This window comes from Rana temporaria, chromosome 9 (assembly GCF_905171775.1).
Source record: "Rana temporaria chromosome 9, aRanTem1.1, whole genome shotgun sequence".
Lineage (NCBI taxonomy): Eukaryota > Metazoa > Chordata > Amphibia > Anura > Ranidae > Rana > Rana temporaria.
Window position 1 is genome coordinate 135,995,817 of NC_053497.1, and position 19,663 is coordinate 136,015,479.

Sequence of the window (19,663 nt, forward strand, 5' to 3'; positions counted from 1 at the left end):
TGACTTTTAATATTAGGACACTTACCTGTCCTGGAGTCCAGCGCTGATCGCAGCAGAGCACGAGCGATCGCTCGTCTCTCTGCTGCTCCCCCCGCCATACACGCTAAGGGAACCAGGAAGTGAAGCACTGCGGCTTCACTGCCCGGTTCCCTACGGCGCATGCGCGAGTCGCGCTGCGCCCGCCGATTGGCTCACACGCTGTGTGCTGGGAGCCGAGTGTTCCCAGCACACAACGGGCGACAGACGGGAAGTCAGAAAAACCCGTCTTTTGCCCGTAGCGTGTGGCCGAGTCTTTCGAGGGGCAAATACCTGTCTTTAGACAGGTATCTGCACCCCCCTGAAAGGTGTCAAATGTGACACCGGAGGGGGGGAGGGTTCCGATCAGCGGGACTCCACTTTAGGGTGGAGAACCGCTTTAAGGTATTGAAGTCAGAGGGCCAGCATGACAGCCAAGCAGGTAGAATTTCCAGAAGGAGAGAACGACAATAGAAATTCAGTGTTTTTCTGATGAAACATTTCCATTAAAGTGGAGGAATTGAACTCAGAATCTCAGCACTGTAAGGTCACACAGTGGTAACCATTGATTCAATTAGCTGCCAGTGTTATTAGTATGTTCTCTATTCAATTTTTACGCCTCTGTTGCAAATTGAGGGCTTAAATATAATTCTTTATTCAAAAAAAAATTCAGTTATAACAAAAGATATAAACAATATAGACAGTATTAGGAGAAAGGAGGGGCCTAAGTTATCCAATGAAAACACAGGATTTCATTAGCAGGACAACGTGCTAAAACAATTGTCAGGCCTCCTAGGAATGTATGGGCTCTTCTCTCGGTCATCATTTGATCAAACCTTACTTTTTTTTCTCTTCAAGGGGAATTGTGGAACTGGTCAGCTATGTTCTCCCTGTGTACGCTGGGTCTCACTTGTTCGATGGATGCGTGGTAAGAGTTTTATAAAGCTGCCAACTACCTAAAGGAAAACTACCTTAAAATGAATCTGTGGTAGTTTGCAAAGTGGCTACTGCATTGTCTCATATCTCTCAGGCTATGTCTCCTAGAGTCTAATGCCTCATACACACGATCAGGTTTCCCGGCGGACTTTTTACCGCCGGGAAACCCAAAGGGAAAGCTGAGAACCGGCTCGGCAGCTTTTTCCACTTACACACGGCCGGTTTTCCTGGCAGGGAAACTGCCATGAGAGCTTTGGCCGGGAAATCCGGCCGTGTGTATGCTCCACCGCAGTGTTTCCCATAGGAAAACTGCCGGGAAAAAGACCGGAGGGAATTTCGGCAGGAAAAAAGAGAACGGCCCGGATTCACAAAGCACTTACGCCGACGTATCTCGAGATAAGCCGCGTAAGTGTAACTATGCACCGTTGTATCTGTGCGCCGTACCCACAATCTGGAATACGCCTGAAAATAGGCTTCATCCGACTGACGTAACTTTCCTACGCCAGCGTATCGTGGGCACATATTTACGCTGGCCGCAAGTGGCTCTCCCATTGATTTTCTATGCATATATGCAAATGATTGAGATACGCCGATTCACGAACGTAGTTGCATAATATACGCGGTTTACGTAAGTCGTACGTCCGGCGTAAAGTTATTCCCCATATAGGAGGCGCAACTCATGCAAAGGTATGGACCAGGGAACACAGCCGTCATATTTTATGTCGTTTACGTAGTACGTGAATATGGCTAGGCGTAGGTTACCTTCACGTCATAGGCAGTGATTCGACGTATCTTAGGCAGTTGTTTTGATGTGATTCTGAGCATGCGCAGTGGGATGCGGCCACGGGACGGTGCATACGCCGTTCGTTTTAAGTACTTCTATGACGCTTGGCCCATCATTTGCATGGGGTCACGCCTCATTAGCATGACTCATGCCCACTTCCACCTACGACCGCTTACGCTGAGGGAACCCAGCGCAGTTTGGGAGGCAAGTGCTTTGAGAATTCGGTGCTTGCCTCTCTGCGCTACGTTGGCGTAGCGTATATTAGATACGCTACGCCAGCATAAATATGCGCCGATGTATGTGAATCCGGGCCAACATGTTCTCATTTTTCCCGCCGGGTTTCCCGGCGGTTTTCCTGTTGGGAAAACTGCCATGGAGCATACACACAGCCAGTTTTCCCGGCCAAAAGCTGTCATGACAGTTTTCCAGACGGGAAAACTGGTCATGTGTACGAGGCATCAGGAATGAAAAGAAACCAACATGTGACTCAAAGAAAATCCCCCTTAAATGCTATTTAGATCAAAATTATTCCTTGTAACAAACTCCCACTGTAGGTTTTAAAGAACAACGGTTATCTCTGTGTGAGGTTTTACTATTTTTGTGGTGTATATGGCTCTTAACAGTCACTGAGATGTAAAAAATTCAAACATACAACATGATGCCTCCTCCTCCTGATTTACCTCACTGCAGGTGACATTGGGACATACACACATAGATGAAACCTTGTATCCCCGGTCCCCATTAACCACTCACCTACTGGGTACTTTAACCCCCTTCCTGCCCAGGCCAATTTTCAGCTTTCAGCACTGTCACACTTTGAATGACAATTGCGCCGTCATGCAACACTGTACTTATATGAATATTGTATCATTTTTTTTTCACACAAATAGAGCTTTCTTTTGGTGACATTTAATTACTGTTTTTGAATTTCTTACTAAATAAATAAAGACCGAAAATTTTTAAAAAATAAAAAACTTTTTCATAGTTTGATATACAATCTTGCAAACAGGTAATTTTTATTTTTCACTGATATTTTCTGATGAGGCTGCCCTGATGCGCACTGATGAGGCTGCACTGATAGGTGATACTGATGGGAACTGATAGGTAATGTGTACACTGGTAGGCTGCACTGATAGGTGACACTGATGAGGAGGCACTGGTGGGCACAAATTGGCAGTACTTGTGGGCACTGTTGGGACTGCAGTGCCCTGATTATAAGTGTAAATGTCCCTTTTACAAAAGCCGGTTATCGGCTCTCTTCTCCTCTCCTCATGCTAACAGCATGAGGAAAGGAGTGCCGATAACCAGCTTCTGTTTACATCCATGATCAGCTGTAACGCCATCTGCGTTACTCCATGCAGAACGAGCGCAGCTGTCCCTGTTTCTAACAGCTGCGCTCCGTTCTGTAAGACGTCCGCGTCACTTCCGGTGCGCGGACGTCTGCGTTCCACGCTGGAACGCGGAAGCGCGTCCCAGCGTGTCACGCTCGGCGCTCGGCACCCGGGCTATTTAAACCCCCCAGGATCGGCGGCAGGGTGTTCGGTTATTCTTGTTGGACCCTGCCGCCACCTGGAACCCGGTACCGTGCTGTAGCACCTTCAGAGAACCACTGCCCACTGGACTCGGCTTCCTGCTTCCTGCAGCCTGGACCCTGCTCCCTGGACCTCTCCTCCCTGGGCTCTCATCCCCAGTGGACCTCAGCTTAAACCCAACCAGGAATCTCTATTATTGGGACTCATCCTCTTTGCCTCTGCATGTCACAGAACCCCTGCTGGATCATCTGCCTGCATATTATATATATCTTTTAGGAGCACCAGCATCAACTCTCCTCTCGCAAACAACCAGTTACAGAAGAGATCTCCTAACCGCAAGTATTCACTATCAGTAGATGTATTGCTTATAGTTTATGCTGAACTATACAGGACTGTATTCAACCCCATACTAACTGTCTAAAGGATATTAGTATACTTCTGTGAGCGTTGCCAGTCTCTTACTTTCTCAATTAAGTGTGCAGTTAACCTGAAACAATACCTACGCCAGCTTGTACTAATTAGTAAGACTGTGATTATGCTGCACTAGACAACAAGCTTATGAGTTAATAAGCTATCTATATTATACGTTTGTTCTCTGGAGGTTGTGATGACCTAACCCCAAACTCTCTATATCACTTTGAGAGTGAACCGGTGGTTGAGAGCTGAGAAGCCTCCGCAATTGAGATCCAAACTTATAGTCTAGTATCTTGAGTATTGCAGAGTCATAACATAATAACCGAACACCTAAAACTTTTTTGAAATGGATCCAGCGGAGCTTGCGAATCATTTAGTGGGACTTTCACAGAGGGTAGATACCCTTACCGCCTCCATGAATGAATTGCGTTTAGACAATGACGCCTTACGCAATCAAAATTTTGCGCAAGCCAGAGAGAGACCTGAACCTAAAGTCTGTCCTCCAGAGGTCTTCTCTGGAGATAGGAAACAATACCGCCAATTTATTAGCTCATGCCGACTAATGTTTGAGTTGCGCCCCCGCACATATTATTCTGACAGGGTTAGAATCCTCACCCTAATTTCTTATCTTAAGGGCGAACCCAGAGTTTGGGCTGATACTTACGTTGAGGAACATGGGGACCTTCTTGGTGCTTTCGACACTTTTTTGGATGAGATGTCATTATTATATGAAGATCCTAATAAACAGTTGACTGCAGAGAATTCAATTAGGAACCTTAAACAGGGGAAAAGACATGTGGAAGACTACATCTCTGAATTTAAATGTTGGAGCAGAGAGACCCAATGGTCAGAGATTGCTCTTAGGAACCAATTTCGTTTAGGCTTAGCGGAAGCAATGAAGGATGAACTTGCCCGTATTGAGCTCCCAACATCTTTAGAGGATCTTATGCACCTTTCTGTTGTCATTGATCGTCGTCTTCGGGAAAGGAAGGCTGAACGTGGTAACACATATCTTCAAACACCTTTCAAAAGATCTAGATCTCCTCCCAAGGATGTTCCCATGGATATCGGTACTATCAAAGGTCCTTTATCCCCAGCCGAGAAACAACGCCGTAGAACCAATAATCTTTGTTTGTATTGCTCAGCTCCGGATCACATGGTATCCAGTTGTCCGCTTCTAAAGAGGAACTCTGAAGGTAAAATTTCCCACATTAGTAAGCCTAATTCAAATGGTACTACCTCTAACCGTTACATTTTTATCGCTCTTACTTTACAGTGGGATCAAGAAAGGATTACCCTTGAAGCGATGGTCGACAGCGGAGCCTGTGGCAATTTCATTGATTCAAAAATTGTAGAATCCAATAAAATCCCCTGTGTGTTTAAGCAAATTCCTGTGTCACTCACTTTTATTGATGGGTCTAGTTCTTCCTCAGGTCCAGTCTCTTCCCAAACCTCTCCTCTCTTGGTTACCTGTGGAACTGGTCATACTGAGACCCTTGTTTTCGATATTATTTCATCTCCTGTATTTCCTATAGTTCTCGGTTTACCATGGTTACTTCTTCATCAACCTAGTTTCTTATGGGCCACAAACTCTATTTCCTTACAGTCTACCTACTGTAAAGAATTCTGTTACCCTTCTTGCACCATCTCCTGTTCAGAAGTTCACCCGGTTAATCTGCCCGATTATTTACTTGAATTTGCGGATGTCTTCAGCAAGACCAACGCAGACATACTTCCCCCGCATAGGACTTATGACTGTCCTATAGACCTTATGTCTGACAGGCCTATCCCTACCGCTTGGATTTATCCCTTATCACAACCAGAGCTGGTACATTTGAAAAAATACCTGGATGAGAATCTCGAGAAAGGATTTATTAGGCCCTCCACTTCTCCAGCAAGTGCAGCATTGTTCTTTATTAAAAAGAAAGATGGTTCGCTTCGGCCAGTAATTGACTATCGCTCTCTCAACAATATTACTATAAAGAATAGATATCCGCTGCCACTTATTCCAGAACTCATCGAACGTCTCCAGACCTCCAAGATCTACACGAAACTAGATCTCAGGGGGGCCTACAACTTGATAAGAATCCGTTTGGGTGACGAATGGAAGACTGCCTTCAAGACACGATATGGTCTTTTCGAGAGTGTGGTCATGCCCTTCGGGCTATGTAATGCCCCAGCAACCTTTCAGAGATTCATTAATGATATTTTTCACGATCTGCTAGACATTTGTGTTGTAGTTTACCTGGATGACATTTTAATTTATTCGGACACTCCGGAGGAACACAATAAACACGTGCGTTGGGTTTTGGCTGGACTCAGAACACACTCCTTATACGCTAAACTTGAGAAGTGTGTTTTCAGTCAAACTAGTATCTCCTTCCTTGGGTACCAGATCACCCCTAACGGAATTCAGATGGATCGTTCCAAAGTGGATTGCATCTTATCTTGGCCGATTCCCCAAACTAGGAAGGCCCTCCAGCGATTCCTTGGATTTTCGAATTACTATAGAAAATTCATCAAGAATTTTTCAACGATTGTAAAACCGCTAACTAGTTTAACTAGTTCAAAGACACCTTTCTCCTGGACCGAGGAAGCACAAAGATCCTTTGATACACTCAAGGTCAGTTATACTACCGCTCCCATTCTTCAGCTACCTAACCCACTATACCATTTCACACTGGAAGTTGATGCCTCACACTTTGCCTTGGGGGCTGTACTCTCTCAACAATCAACATTATCAGAACCATTGCATCCAGTTGCCTTCTATTCCAGAACACTTTCACCAGCTGAAAAGAATTATCCCATTGGGGAAAAGGAACTACTTGCTATAAGGGATGCTTTAGCTAATTGGAGACATTTATTGGAGGGTTCCACACACCCAATTACCATTCTTACTGACCATCGCAATTTGCAACATTTAAAGACATGTAAGACCCTCTCAGCTCGTCAAGTTAGGTGGAGTTTGTTTTTTGATAGATTCGATTTCCTCATCTCCTACCTCCCGGGATCACAAAATATTAAGGCCGATTCATTGTCCCGTATGCACGAAGACCAGACGTTGGAGGTTCCTCCTCTCTCCATTATTCCCTCCAATTGATTCATTGGGATTACGACCTCCTTCAAACATTTGCTTATTCAGACTCTTTCTAAAGAAGCTTCTCAATTACCTAAGGATCTAAAAAGACATTCAAATGGGGTGTATACTTTCAACAATAAGATTTACGTTCCACCCAAATTACAACTTATACTTCTCAAACAACTCCACGATTCTCCACTTGCGGGTCATCTTGGTGTCAGTAAAACCATCCATCTTCTTAAAAGAGACTACTGGTGGCCTCAGTTAACAAAGACAGTACAGGATTATGTCCGTTCCTGTGACATTTGTGCCACCAACAAACATTCAAGGAAGCCTCCCTATGGTCTTCTAACTTCCATCCCTATACCAAATAGACCCTGGGATGTCCTTTCTATGGATTTCATAGTTGATCTCCCTAGGTCACAAGGCGCTAATACCATCATGGTCACAGTTGATGTATTAACTAAAATGGCTCACTTCATTCCCTTAAAAGATTTGCCAACATCTCAACAAACAGCAAAGGCTTTCATCTCCAACGTTATTAAACTTCATGGATTACCTTCCCAGATCATTTCCGACCGTGGCTCTCAGTTCATTTCTAGATTTTGGAGAGGCCTCTGCCAAACCTTACAAATTGATCACCGTATGTCCACTGCCTATCACCCTCAAACAAACGGGCAAACAGAGCGTGTCAACCAAACACTTGAACAATATCTACGTTGTTATTGCACCCATTTACAAGATGATTGGTTCCATCTGCTTCCGCATGCAGAATTTGCATATAACAACGCCACCAGTTCATCTTCTCAATTTTCACCATTCTACGCCAACTACGGATTCCATCCCAACAGTTTGCCGTCCTCTTTTCTCCCTAACAATGTTCCCGCGGTGGAACACTATCTGTCAACCATAAAAAAGACTCTGAGTATATTGCGCTCCAATCTTGAAACTGCTCAACAAAAGCAAAAAAGATATTACGACACTCATAGAACAATACCTCCCATTTACAAGGTTGGCGATTTAGTTTGGTTGTCCACTCGGAACTTACGCCTCAAAATACCTTCAAAAAAACTTGGCCGTCAATTCACTGGACCTTTTCCAATTTCTCAAGTGATCAACACCAACGCGGTTAGACTTCTTTTGCCTCCCGATTGGAAGATTCATCCGTCCTTCCATGTTTCACTTATCAAACCATACGTACCTAATCCATTTCCTAACAGACATCCTCAACCTCCTCCTCCAGTTGATGTCCTTGGCGAAGCTGAATTTGAAGTAGAGAAGATTCTCAATTCAAGAAAGAAAGGTTCTTCTCTTCAGTATTTAATCCGTTGGAAGGGTTATAGTCATCTTGATGACTCCTGGGAGGATTCCACAGACATTCATGCTCCCCGACTCATTAAACAGTTTCATCGCAGGTATCCTGATAGGCCGTCTCCTTCGGGGCGCACTATAGGTGCCCCCTTGAGGAGGGGAGTATGTAACGCCATCTGCGTTACTCCATGCAGAACGAGCGCAGCTGTCCCTGTTTCTAACAGCTGCGCTCCGTTCTGTAAGACGTCCGCGTCACTTCCGGTGCGCGGACGTCTGCGTTCCACGCTGGAACGCGGAAGCGCGTCCCAGCGTGTCACGCTCGGCACCCGGGCTATTTAAACCCCCCAGGATCGGCGGCAGGGTGTTCGGTTATTCTTGTTGGACCCTGCCGCCACCTGGAACCCGGTACCGTGCTGTAGCACCTTCAGAGAACCACTGCCCACTGGACTCGGCTTCCTGCTTCCTGCAGCCTGGACCCTGCTCCCTGGACCTCTCCTCCCTGGGCTCTCATCCCCAGTGGACCTCAGCTTAAACCCAACCAGGAATCTCTATTATTGGGACTCATCCTCTTTGCCTCTGCATGTCACAGAACCCCTGCTGGATCATCTGCCTGCATATTATATATATCTTTTAGGAGCACCAGCATCAACTCTCCTCTCGCAAACAACCAGTTACAGAAGAGATCTCCTAACCGCAAGTATTCACTATCAGTAGATGTATTGCTTATAGTTTATGCTGAACTATACAGGACTGTATTCAACCCCATACTAACTGTCTAAAGGATATTAGTATACTTCTGTGAGCGTTGCCAGTCTCTTACTTTCTCAATTAAGTGTGCAGTTAACCTGAAACAATACCTACGCCAGCTTGTACTAATTAGTAAGACTGTGATTATGCTGCACTAGACAACAAGCTTATGAGTTAATAAGCTATCTATATTACAATCTGGAGGTTGTGATGACCTAACCCCAAACTCTCTATATCACTTTGAGAGTGAACCGGTGGTTGAGAGCTGAGAAGCCTCCGCAATTGAGATCCAAACTTATAGTCTAGTATCTTGAGTATTGCAGAGTCATAACATCAGCTGTGATTGGACACAGCTGATCACGTGGTAAAGAGCAGCTGATTGGCTCTTTACCTTAATCTGTGATTAGCACTGTGATCACAAGCACGCCGCCCGCGCCTCGCAGTGGTGTGCGGCATGCACGATCACGGGAGGCAGTCATATGACGGCCTCCCAGAACTAGCCGTCTGCGTTGTAGCCATCATTCGGCTATAGCGTGGTCGGTGGTTAAACATTAATCTCCCTTTAGCCTTGTTCACACTTGAAGCTTAACAAACGCGCCCATAGCATTAATGTGAGTTGCTCATTGAGTTTGCATTAAGAATATTCTCCAACGGCTCTGTGCGTTTTATTTTGTCTGTTGTTAACAAGGCCTAATGCTACGCAAATGCGCGGCAATTGTGTGCCAGTTCGTTTATGGTGCATCACCAAAGACCTGAATGGAAAGAGTTGAGATGCTTCAGCTTCTTCTAAACTCCACATGAAGCTTCAATTTTGAAACAAAACACATCATGTTTTGTTAATGTGAACAGTACTGTGTACTGTCCATATTATCCAGGGCAACGTTTACTGGTGTGCCGTGAAGAGTCCCCAGGTGTGCCGCGGCAAAATGGCAACCCAATATGTCAGCTATGGCAGCTATCTGATGTCACAACTACTTCTAGCCACTTGGTTAATATTCGTTATTACAGCGGTGCCGGTCCACTGTGTAAAGCTCACTTGCCGCTGCAACAGGCACTTGGGAAGCTGTGCTGGCTGTGCGTGCCTCCCGAAAGCGTCTTGCCAACCGAATACGTCATCGGTTGCTATGGGAGGGTCGGGCGCACGCACTCACTGCTATGTGTGACGTGTGAGCCGCGGCTGCCAGAGGACTCTGGCTGGCGCGCTTTTCCCTGAGGGGAAGAAGAACGCGAGTAAAGTAGAGGTGGAAGAACAGTGAGGAGACACGGGTACAGTATTTTCTGTCTATTTACTGTAATTTTCAATGTGAAACATGTTTAATAGTTTTATTGCAGGCTGCAGGCATGGTGTTTATAAAAAAAAAAAAAAGAAACTACATTACACCTGTTGGCACTTTCACATTGTCTTATTTCAATTGCAGGCATGGTGATTTTTTTTTAAATGTAATATATTATACATGGGCTATATGGGTTATTATTGATAATGATAACTGTATACTTCAATACTGCAGTTTTCAAAACCGCAGGTACACTGCGCTACACCTGCACTGTGGCCAAACTGCAGTATTGAAGTATACAGTTATCATTATCAATATTAACCCACATAGCCCATGTATATTATATTAAAGCATTTTTTAAAAGGCACAGTGAAAAGAAAAAAAAGTTTAATAAGACAATATTTTTTTTTTTTAAGCACCCCCCCATCCCTACGCAAGTGGATACGCACACACACATGTGAGGTATCACTGCACATGTTAGAGCGAGTGCAATAATTCTAGTGCTAGGCATTCTCTTTAGCTCTAAACATGTAACCTGTAAAGGTTTTTTTTAAAGCGTTGCTTATGGAGATTTTTTTTACACATTTTTGGTTTGGTGTGCCTTGAGATTCTGACAGATTTTAAAGGGTTCCTTGATAAAAAAAAAGGTTAAAAAACACTGATCCAGGGCATAGGAGTTTGAGAAGCAGTAAAAAAAGCACCTCAAACTCCTGCTTTCAATGCCAGTGTGAACAGGGCCTTTCAGCAGTTATAAAACACTACGTACTGAAGACCTGGAGCTTCTGGAACTTGTCTCCATCTCCACAAAGAGTAGGCAATACATTTTTTGGGGAATGCATGACGGGTTTTCTTTTTCTTTTCTAGGCAACATGCGGTGGAATCCTCCGTGGCACCGGAAAACAGAAGATCGGAGCCATCTTTCACGCTGTTGGTTATTATGTCATCTGTCTTCCAGTGGCTGTCTCACTGATGTTTGCAGCCAAGATTGGCATAATCGGTAGGTTTTTACCTCTCCATACACCTTACAATCAGATTATACAGTCAAATGAAAGATCCCACATTTGTGACAACTACAGATGAAAAAAATAAAACAATTCTAATGCCGCGTACACACCATCGTTTTCTGCGATGGAAAAATGCGACGCTTTATGTGCTTTAAAAAAACGTCATTTTTCAAACTTCAATTTGAACAACGACGTAGCATACACACCATCGCTTTTTCACAACGCTCTAGCACAGCGCAGTTCCGTCAATCACGCACGACGTCACTATAAAGGGTCGTTTCCATGCGGAAGACGGCCTCTTTTGCTGATATCGTGTTGCTGCGTGTTAGTAAAAGTTTGGTGAGATACGATTCGTGATTTTCAGTGACTGTGCTTTAAATTTCGTTTTCTTGTCTATAAGCTGAAAAACACCTTAACGAATGTGCTGATTCCATTCTGAACAGTCGTTTTACATGAATGAGCGCTGCCGTCTCCTAACTTGCTTCTGAGCATGCGCGGGCTTAAATCGACGTTTTTACGTACACACGGTCAATGTTTAGAACACAGAAAACGACGTCGGACAAAAACGACACATAAAATTGAAGCATGCTTCAATTTTTTTCTGTCGTTTTTTAGAAGACATAAAACGACGTTTTTGCCCACACACGGTCAATTAAATTGACGTTTTTGAAAATGACGTTTTTTTCCATCGCAGAAAACGATGGTGTGTACGCGGCATTAGGGGTAACACCAAGCTGTGCTCCAGTATCACAAACAACCATTTTGTACACAAAGATGAATGTTTATAAAACAGTTAATCTGACATTCACCAAATGTTCACTACAGGTGACTCTTCCTGGTGCATATGTATTAAATAACAGTGACTGACTCACCACTAGTGAATATTTGGTCGAAGTCACCTTCACCACTTTATACATATGCCCAGTGCCCACTAATGTGTCAAACTATTTGACAATTGAGGAAAGGTGTATTTCTCCATATTTCCTGACATATGTTAGAAAGTAAAGGTTTTCTGACAGGCTCCATGGCAGCATAGGTTTGGGTAGACCTGCCCTTACTCCTACCCCATAGGACCACACTCCCATAAATTGTTAGACTGAGCCAGAGGCCGCTTTCCTTTTTTTTCTTTTCCTTCTCACTCATGGGACCATTTTGTATGAAGTTTTCCTACTTTTTGGAAATATCAGCAGCCGGGTCTCATGTGGGACAGCTGTGTGGATGTCAGGAGCGTCCTCTGGTATCCAGAAGTCTTCCAGGATGGCTCCGGTGATCACCAGGTCCCCAGATATCAGCAAGGTCCTGTTATGGCACATGTGCGCAGAAGATCGATACCTGCAAAACCGAGGCCCAGCCATTGGCGGGCGTTTGCGCCGGTCGGATTGGCCTGCTATCAGCATGCCCAGCATAGTTGCTGCAGCTTCTGTTCCTGCTCTGGGATCCTGGTTGCCCTGCGGATACATTGATTGCCCTGTGGAAGAAGTCTAAGTTACATGAGTATGTTTGGCTTGAGGTCAGCAGAAGGGACCAGACGCATGCAGGCTGTTAGGGAGTAACTCCACTTATGTTAAAAATATAAAAATAACCAAAATCAATACTTATGGAAATTACTATGCTCTGGGTGATCGATTTGCATTGCAGCTCTGTGAGATATCTCACAATTCGAATCGCGTTCTGCGATCCACCGACCAAAATCTGGTCAGGGTACCAAAAACCAAATACAAATCCAAAGGAGAAAGAAGGTTTGCTTTTCAGGGTCCTAGACTATGGAACGCTTTACCAACCAGCATTCGGTTGGAGGAAAACCACCTGACTTTCAGAAGACAGATCAAAACTCTGCTCTTTTGATGTCATGAGACACGAACAACTAGCGCCCAGAAGCGATTCAGTTCGCATGCGCCGCGCTTTATAAGTTTTTCATTCATTCATTCATATCAAAGTGATTGCCAAAGACTCCTGGTGTTTGACCCTATATGGGAAGGCACATTTGACAGGGGTCCACGTCATTAGATGAGCTCCTAGCGCTATCTGTGCTGGAGGCTTGGCACGATGTCACCAGCTTTACCTTTGACTCACGAGTAAACACTCTTTGGGAACTTTATTTGAACATTTCACACATTTGAATTTTAGAACTGCACTTTTACTACTTATTATTGTAGATGGAATTTGATTTGTTGACCCTCAGTGTTCAGCTGCTTAGTAGCAATATTTGATTTGCGCTGATTGATTCTTTTTCATTATTTCTGTTTCATTAAAGCGGAGTTCCACCCAAAAATGGAACTTCCGCTTTAAGCACTCCTCACCAGGGGCGTTGCTAGGTGGCAAAAAGACCAGGGGCTTCAGTCAGCCGGCACCGGGGGGGGGGGGGGTGATCTACCTGACACACATACCCTGACCTACGCACGTGCGCATATATATGTGTGTGTGTGTGTGTCAGTACACATACACAGACGTGTAAGTCAGTGTGTGTATGTATGTCAGTTACACATTCCATAAGATCAGCATGTAGGGAAGCTCTTAGGGACACTAGCATGTCTTTCAGGGTTGTTTCTGACACATGACCTACATACACTGACATGACCTGACCTACATACACTGACATGACCTGTCCTACATACACTGACCTGTCCTGACCAACATACACTGACATGACCTGACCTACATACACTGACATGACCTGTCCTACATACACTGACATGACCTGACCTACATACACTGCCCTGTCCTGACCTACATACACTGACCTGTCCTGACCTACATACACTGACATGACCTATCCTACATACACTGACCTGTCCTGACCTACATACACTGACATGTCCTATCCTACATACACTGACCTGTCCTGACCTACATACACTGACATGTCCTGTCCTACATACACTGACCTGTCCTGACCTACATACACTGACATGACCTGACCTACATACACTGACCTGCCCTACATACACTGACATGACCTGTCCTACATACACTGCCCTGTCCTGACCTACATACACTGACATGACCTGACCTACATACACTGACCTGCCCTACATACACTGACATGACCTGTCCTACATACACTGCCCTGTCCTGACCTACATACACTGACATGACCTGACCTACATACACTGACCTGCCCTACATACACTGACATGACCTGTCCTACATACACTGCCCTGTCCTGACCTACATACACTGACCTGACCTACATACACTGACACGACCTGCCCTACAAATACTGACCTGTCCTGCATACACCGACCTGCCCTGCATACAACAACCTGTCCTGCATACACTGACCTTTCCTGCATACACTGACCTGTCCCGCATACACTGACCTGTCCTGCATACACTGACCTGTCCTGCATACACCAACCTGCCCACATACACCGACCTGCCCTGCATACACCGACCTGCCCTACATACACCGACCTGCCCTACATACAACGACCTACCCTTCATACACTGACCTGTCCTACATACACTGACCTGTCCTACATACACTGACCTGTCCTACATAATGATACACTGACCTGCCCTACATACACTGACCTGCCCTACATTCACTGACCTGTCCTACAAACACTGACCTGCCCTACATACACTGACTTGTCCTGTCCTACATACATACACAATCACTGACCTACCTGAGCCTTGGTGTGCGGCGCCGACACCCAATGTGCCCGTCATAGCCATGCAGCCAGAGAGGCTTAGGAGCCAAGGAGGAGAGGAGAGCCGCCAAGCAGGGAGCGGGGGATGTGGTGTGGTGTGGCAGACAGCCGTGGTGTGCCCGTCATACATTTGCACCAGAGAAGGCTCAGGAGCCGTGGAGAGCCGCCGAACAGAGTGGAAAATGTTGCATGGCGCGCCAGGCGGCATTGTAATTCCCGCCTTCTAAGCTTGCGGCGCCTATGATGGACATCACACATCTCGCGGTCCCAGATTGGACCAGTGGGACGTCCATCATAGGCGCTGCAGGCTCCAGAAGGCAGGACCTGCTGTGTCACTCTGCGGTGCTCGGCAACAAAATGGACCCTGCTCGGCGGCACTCGGGGCTAGTTATTAAATACTTCATGGCCGAGACTCTGGTCTTTTCAGCGACCCATTCGGGGCTCCAGCCTCCCCAGCCCACCCCTAATGACGCCCCTGCTCCTCACCCCCTTACATGCCACATTTGGCATGTAATTTTTTTTTGGGGGGGGGGGGGAGTGGGCGCTTCGGTAGGAGTGGGACTTCCTGTCCCACTTCCTACTTCCGCCCAGGGACCGCCTCGGCGACTCCTCCTCTCGTCTTAGGCGGCCCCTCCCTGTAGGCGATCTTCTGGGACACGTGACAGGTCCCAGGAGATCACCTGTCCACTCGGGGTGTGCAGCGCCGCTTGCGCATGCTCGCGCAGCCGAAAGCTGTCAAGGCCGGGTGCCCACAGAGTGAATGGAGGCGTCGGCAAAGAGGGGGGGGGGAGTAGCAGAGCTCCAGACGGCCGCACCGCTGAACCGTGGAGCAGGTAAGTGTCTGTTTATTAAAAGTCAGCAGCTACACTTTTTGTAGCTGCTGACTTGTAATAAACCTAAAAAAGGCTGGAACTCCCCTTTAATCACCTGCTGGAGTCGGTACTCTTATGTGAGTAACTGCAGTGTCAGTATTCCTTTAGCAGTAGTAAACCCTTAGGTTTTTTTTCTCAACTACCAGACAGGAACAACTGTAATGCCGCGTACATACGATTGGAAATTCCGACAAGAAAACTGTGGATTTCTTTCTGATGGAATTTTGGCTCAAACTTGTGTTGCATACACACGGTCACACAAAATTTTCCACCGTCAAGAACGCAGTGATGTACAACACTTCAACGACCCGAGAAAAATGTTCAATGATACCGACAGCTCAAGAAACTTCAGCAATTGTGGTTTGAATTGGAAGGGTGATTTCAGAAATTTCCACAGGGCTTGAGCAGCAATTGTAGATGTTATATTTTCATATTGAATGATGATTTGTACATGTGGGAGAGAAGTGCCAGAATAGGCCCAGTATTGAGGTGGTATAAAAGCCCGGTATTGAAGTGAATAAATTGTATTGTAAACTCTTTTCATGCTGCCCCTCTGCAAAGTGCTGCCCTATGCCTGGACCTTGTTGGCCTAGGCCATGATACAGCATTGCTTACACATGCACTAAGAGTGAGCCAGTAACACTTAGGGGCAGATCCACAGACAGAGTACGCCGGCGTATCTACTGATACGCCGGCGTACTTTCAAATTTCCCGCGTTGTATCGTTGTTTTGAATCCTCAAAACAAGATACGACGGCTTCTGGGTTAGATCCGACAGGTGTACGTCTTCATACGCCTTTGGATCTAAGATGCAATTCTTCGGCGTCCACTGGGTGGCGTTCACGTCGTTTTCCGCGTCGGGTATGCAAATTAGCTATTTCCGACGATCCACGAACGTAAGAGCGGCCGGCGCATTTTTTTTACGTTGTCTGTAGTCGGCTTTTTCAGGCGTATAGTTAAAGCTGCTATTTCGTCGCGTATAGTTAGATTTGCCATCGTATGGCCGTCGTTCCAGCGTCGAAATTTGAATTTTTTCTTTTTTTTGCGTAAGTCGTCCGTGAATCGGAATGTACGTAAGTCACGTCTAAGTTTAAAAAAATGACGTCCTTGCGACGTCATTTCGCGCAATGCACGGCGGGAAATTTAGAAACGGAGCATGCGCAGTTCATTCGGCGCGGGGACGCGCTTCATTTCAATGAATCACGCCCCCTAATCGCCGATTTGAATTCCACCGCCAGAGATACACTACGACGCCGTAACTTACGGCGCGAAATCTTTAAGGATTTCGAAAATTATGCCAGGTAAGGTACGGCGGCGTAGTGTATCTTTGATACGCTGCGCCGATCTATTTCTCTGTGGATCTGCCCCTTAATGTAATTTCTGTATTGGAAGATTTCAGCATTACCGTTATGTCTTCTAACATACAGCAGAAATGCAGAAATGTTTTTATTGCATCATGGGGATCGGGCCCCGCACTTCCCCAGTTTAAACCAGCTCAGCTAAGACATGCTGAGAGGGAATGGCTAAAATATCAAACAAATATCCAATTGTGGTACATGTAGCTGGAATAATAGGACACCACAAGAAATGAGCTTTGTTCATAGAAAGACTCATTTTCCCAGTTGTGTGGCCATTTAGAGACGATCAGATCTTAGTAGATGGAATTGATAAAACAAATAAGCAGAGAATGAAGAAAACACAAGCTGTATTGCCAACATCATCACTGCCTGTTCCCAGATAATCAGACATTACTTTCACCCAGGGTTTTGGCTTGGAGTTCTCCTGTGTGCATTCTTACAATGTATCGGTTTCCTGACCTTCGTATTCCGGATTGACTGGGATAAGGCCTCTCAAGAGGTAAGATTTCTCTAGCTATCAGTCCTAAAGTAAGGGTGGCATTGTGAACTGCCATTGACCTCCAACTACTGTCAGGCTACATTCAAACTTGAGCTGAGCGTCTTTGTTTTTTGTTTTTGTTTTAATTGTTTAATCGTTATTAACGGGGTTGTTGGTTCACTTACCTTTTTCGATTTCCCTTCCAAATGTTTTTTTTTTCTTTGTGTGAATTTCTGACTTCCTGTTTCTCCTCAGTAAACTGTTCTGGCTGACTAACCCCCAGCCAGATGATATGGGCAAGTTTACTGAGGAGAAACAGGAAGTGAGAAATTCAGACTAAGAAAAAAAATTGACGGAAAAGGTAAGTGAACCAACAATGCACTAGCTTAAAGGAACCTATTTAGAAAATAAAAAACAAACCTTTACCCCGCAAGGGATTTTCAGGCACTTCTATTGAAGACTTTTGGGGTCAAAAACATTTAAAGGTTGTAACTCAAAAGAAGCTTGTGTAATTTTTCGAGCTACAAGCTTCAAGCATCACTGTGTTCAGGTGTGAACAGGCAGAATTGAAAACCATGGGATTTTGGATGTTGAGTGTTTTGGCACTGTTTGCCGCCCCCCCAAATAAAAGCCACCACTGCGATCCATTTAATATATTATATTTCTGATTGGAGTAAGGCTGCATTCACACCTCGGCGTACTAAATCGCGGCGTTTGTCCCGCGAATTGCGGCGACAAATAGAGGCGTTTTGTACTGCGATTCACGGCGACAAAACGCAGCGATTGTGAATGCAGCCTTCACCCCCTCTATGGAGATGGTTCACATCTCCTAGCCGAACGCCAAAAGACGCCTGAAAAAAAGGTCCGGGACTTTTTTTCAGGCGGCAGGCGTTCGGCGTGGAGATGTGAACCATCTCCATAGAGGGCAATGTTACATCATCCCTCTGGCGTGTCGGGGCGGCAGCGGGCGTCACACTACAGGCGACAAAACGCCTAGGTGTGAATGGGCTCTAAGGAAAGGTTAAAATTCCTGTCAGGTTATTCCTGCCTGTAACCCCACTGGGTAGATTTTGCCTCACTTTCTTGTGACACCTTTTCAAGAAATGGGGGCTGTATTATCATCATAACAGTGAACAAAAATCATAACAAGTGTTCAAAAATGTCTCATTCTACCAAAAAATTAAATGAAAAGTTTTGGCTGGAGTTGGGCTGAATAGTGTAAATGAACCCCAATATGTTCCTTACTGCCTCCTCCTATTATCTATGTAGCCGGTCCCCTGAAGCCTCTTTTCTAAGGTGCTCTGGCCAGAGGCTGCAGCAAGTACAATACAGGGATTATAGTCCTGCATTGTAGGGGAGGGCACTAATACATGAAGTGTCAGAGAAAAGGGCTGGTGCTCAGAGGATCTGGTAGGTAAGTCTGGTAAGTATTATATCCTTTTCCCCTATTTCTGCGTGCTTGCTCCTGAGCCCCACTGCTGTGTCCAATAACACAGACAGCGGGACTCGGGTGCCCCCAGCTCCCTTGTCACTGGCTTTGATTGGCAGCAGCAGGAGCCAATGGCCCCCAGTGCCCCAACAAAGCCAGTGAGACCAGGAAGTGAAGGGAGAGAAGAGCTGCAGACGTGCACTGGGCTGGATTGAATGAGGGCTCATGTAAGTAAAAAGAGGGGGAGCAAGGAATGCATTAAGGTAAAACATGTTTAGGCTTTGGAACCAATTTGACAAGCATTTAATCCTTACAGTGAGGGTATTTTTGTTTTTATTACACAGTTGTTTCTGTGTGCTCTGTTCACATCATATATGCCCCTAATGACGTAATTAATGATGGAACGCATTGGGCGGAGCCTGGTGGTCCAAGGGATAGGTGGCGGTGTATGTACTGTATGTGAAGCAATCTGCACATATGACTGCATACTATCTCTTGTCTGCACAACAGTGCTATACTGTTGGTTTTATTTTATATGGAGAAATTGTTCTCATCATGTGTTATTTTACTGTTTTCTTTCAATAAAGTCTATACGAAGTACACTATGGCTATTTCTGTTTCCTTTTGAGCTTGAATATGGGATATATCTCTCCTGGCTGAATTGGCTTTTTGATCCATGAGGCTAACTTTTGTGAGATAATTAATCCAGGCTGATTTGGAGAAACATTGATACTTGCCATTTGTGACATGCATATTTGACCTTTGTAGCGGAGGTCTA

At 45.4% G+C, this 19,663-nt stretch overlaps 1 protein-coding gene across 2 annotated transcripts in view; it reads left to right on the forward strand.

Moving 5' to 3' along the window:
* Positions 1-19,663, forward strand: part of LOC120914116 (multidrug and toxin extrusion protein 1-like) — an 80,732-nt gene that overhangs the window by 57,055 nt on the left and 4,014 nt on the right. For both annotated transcript variants that reach the window (XM_040324604.1, XM_040324605.1), the window contains 3 exons: positions 874-943; positions 10,957-11,089; positions 17,383-17,477. In XM_040324604.1, the coding sequence (XP_040180538.1) occupies positions 874-943; positions 10,957-11,089; positions 17,383-17,477 (298 nt within the window). The remainder of the gene's footprint in view (positions 1-873; positions 944-10,956; positions 11,090-17,382; positions 17,478-19,663) is intronic.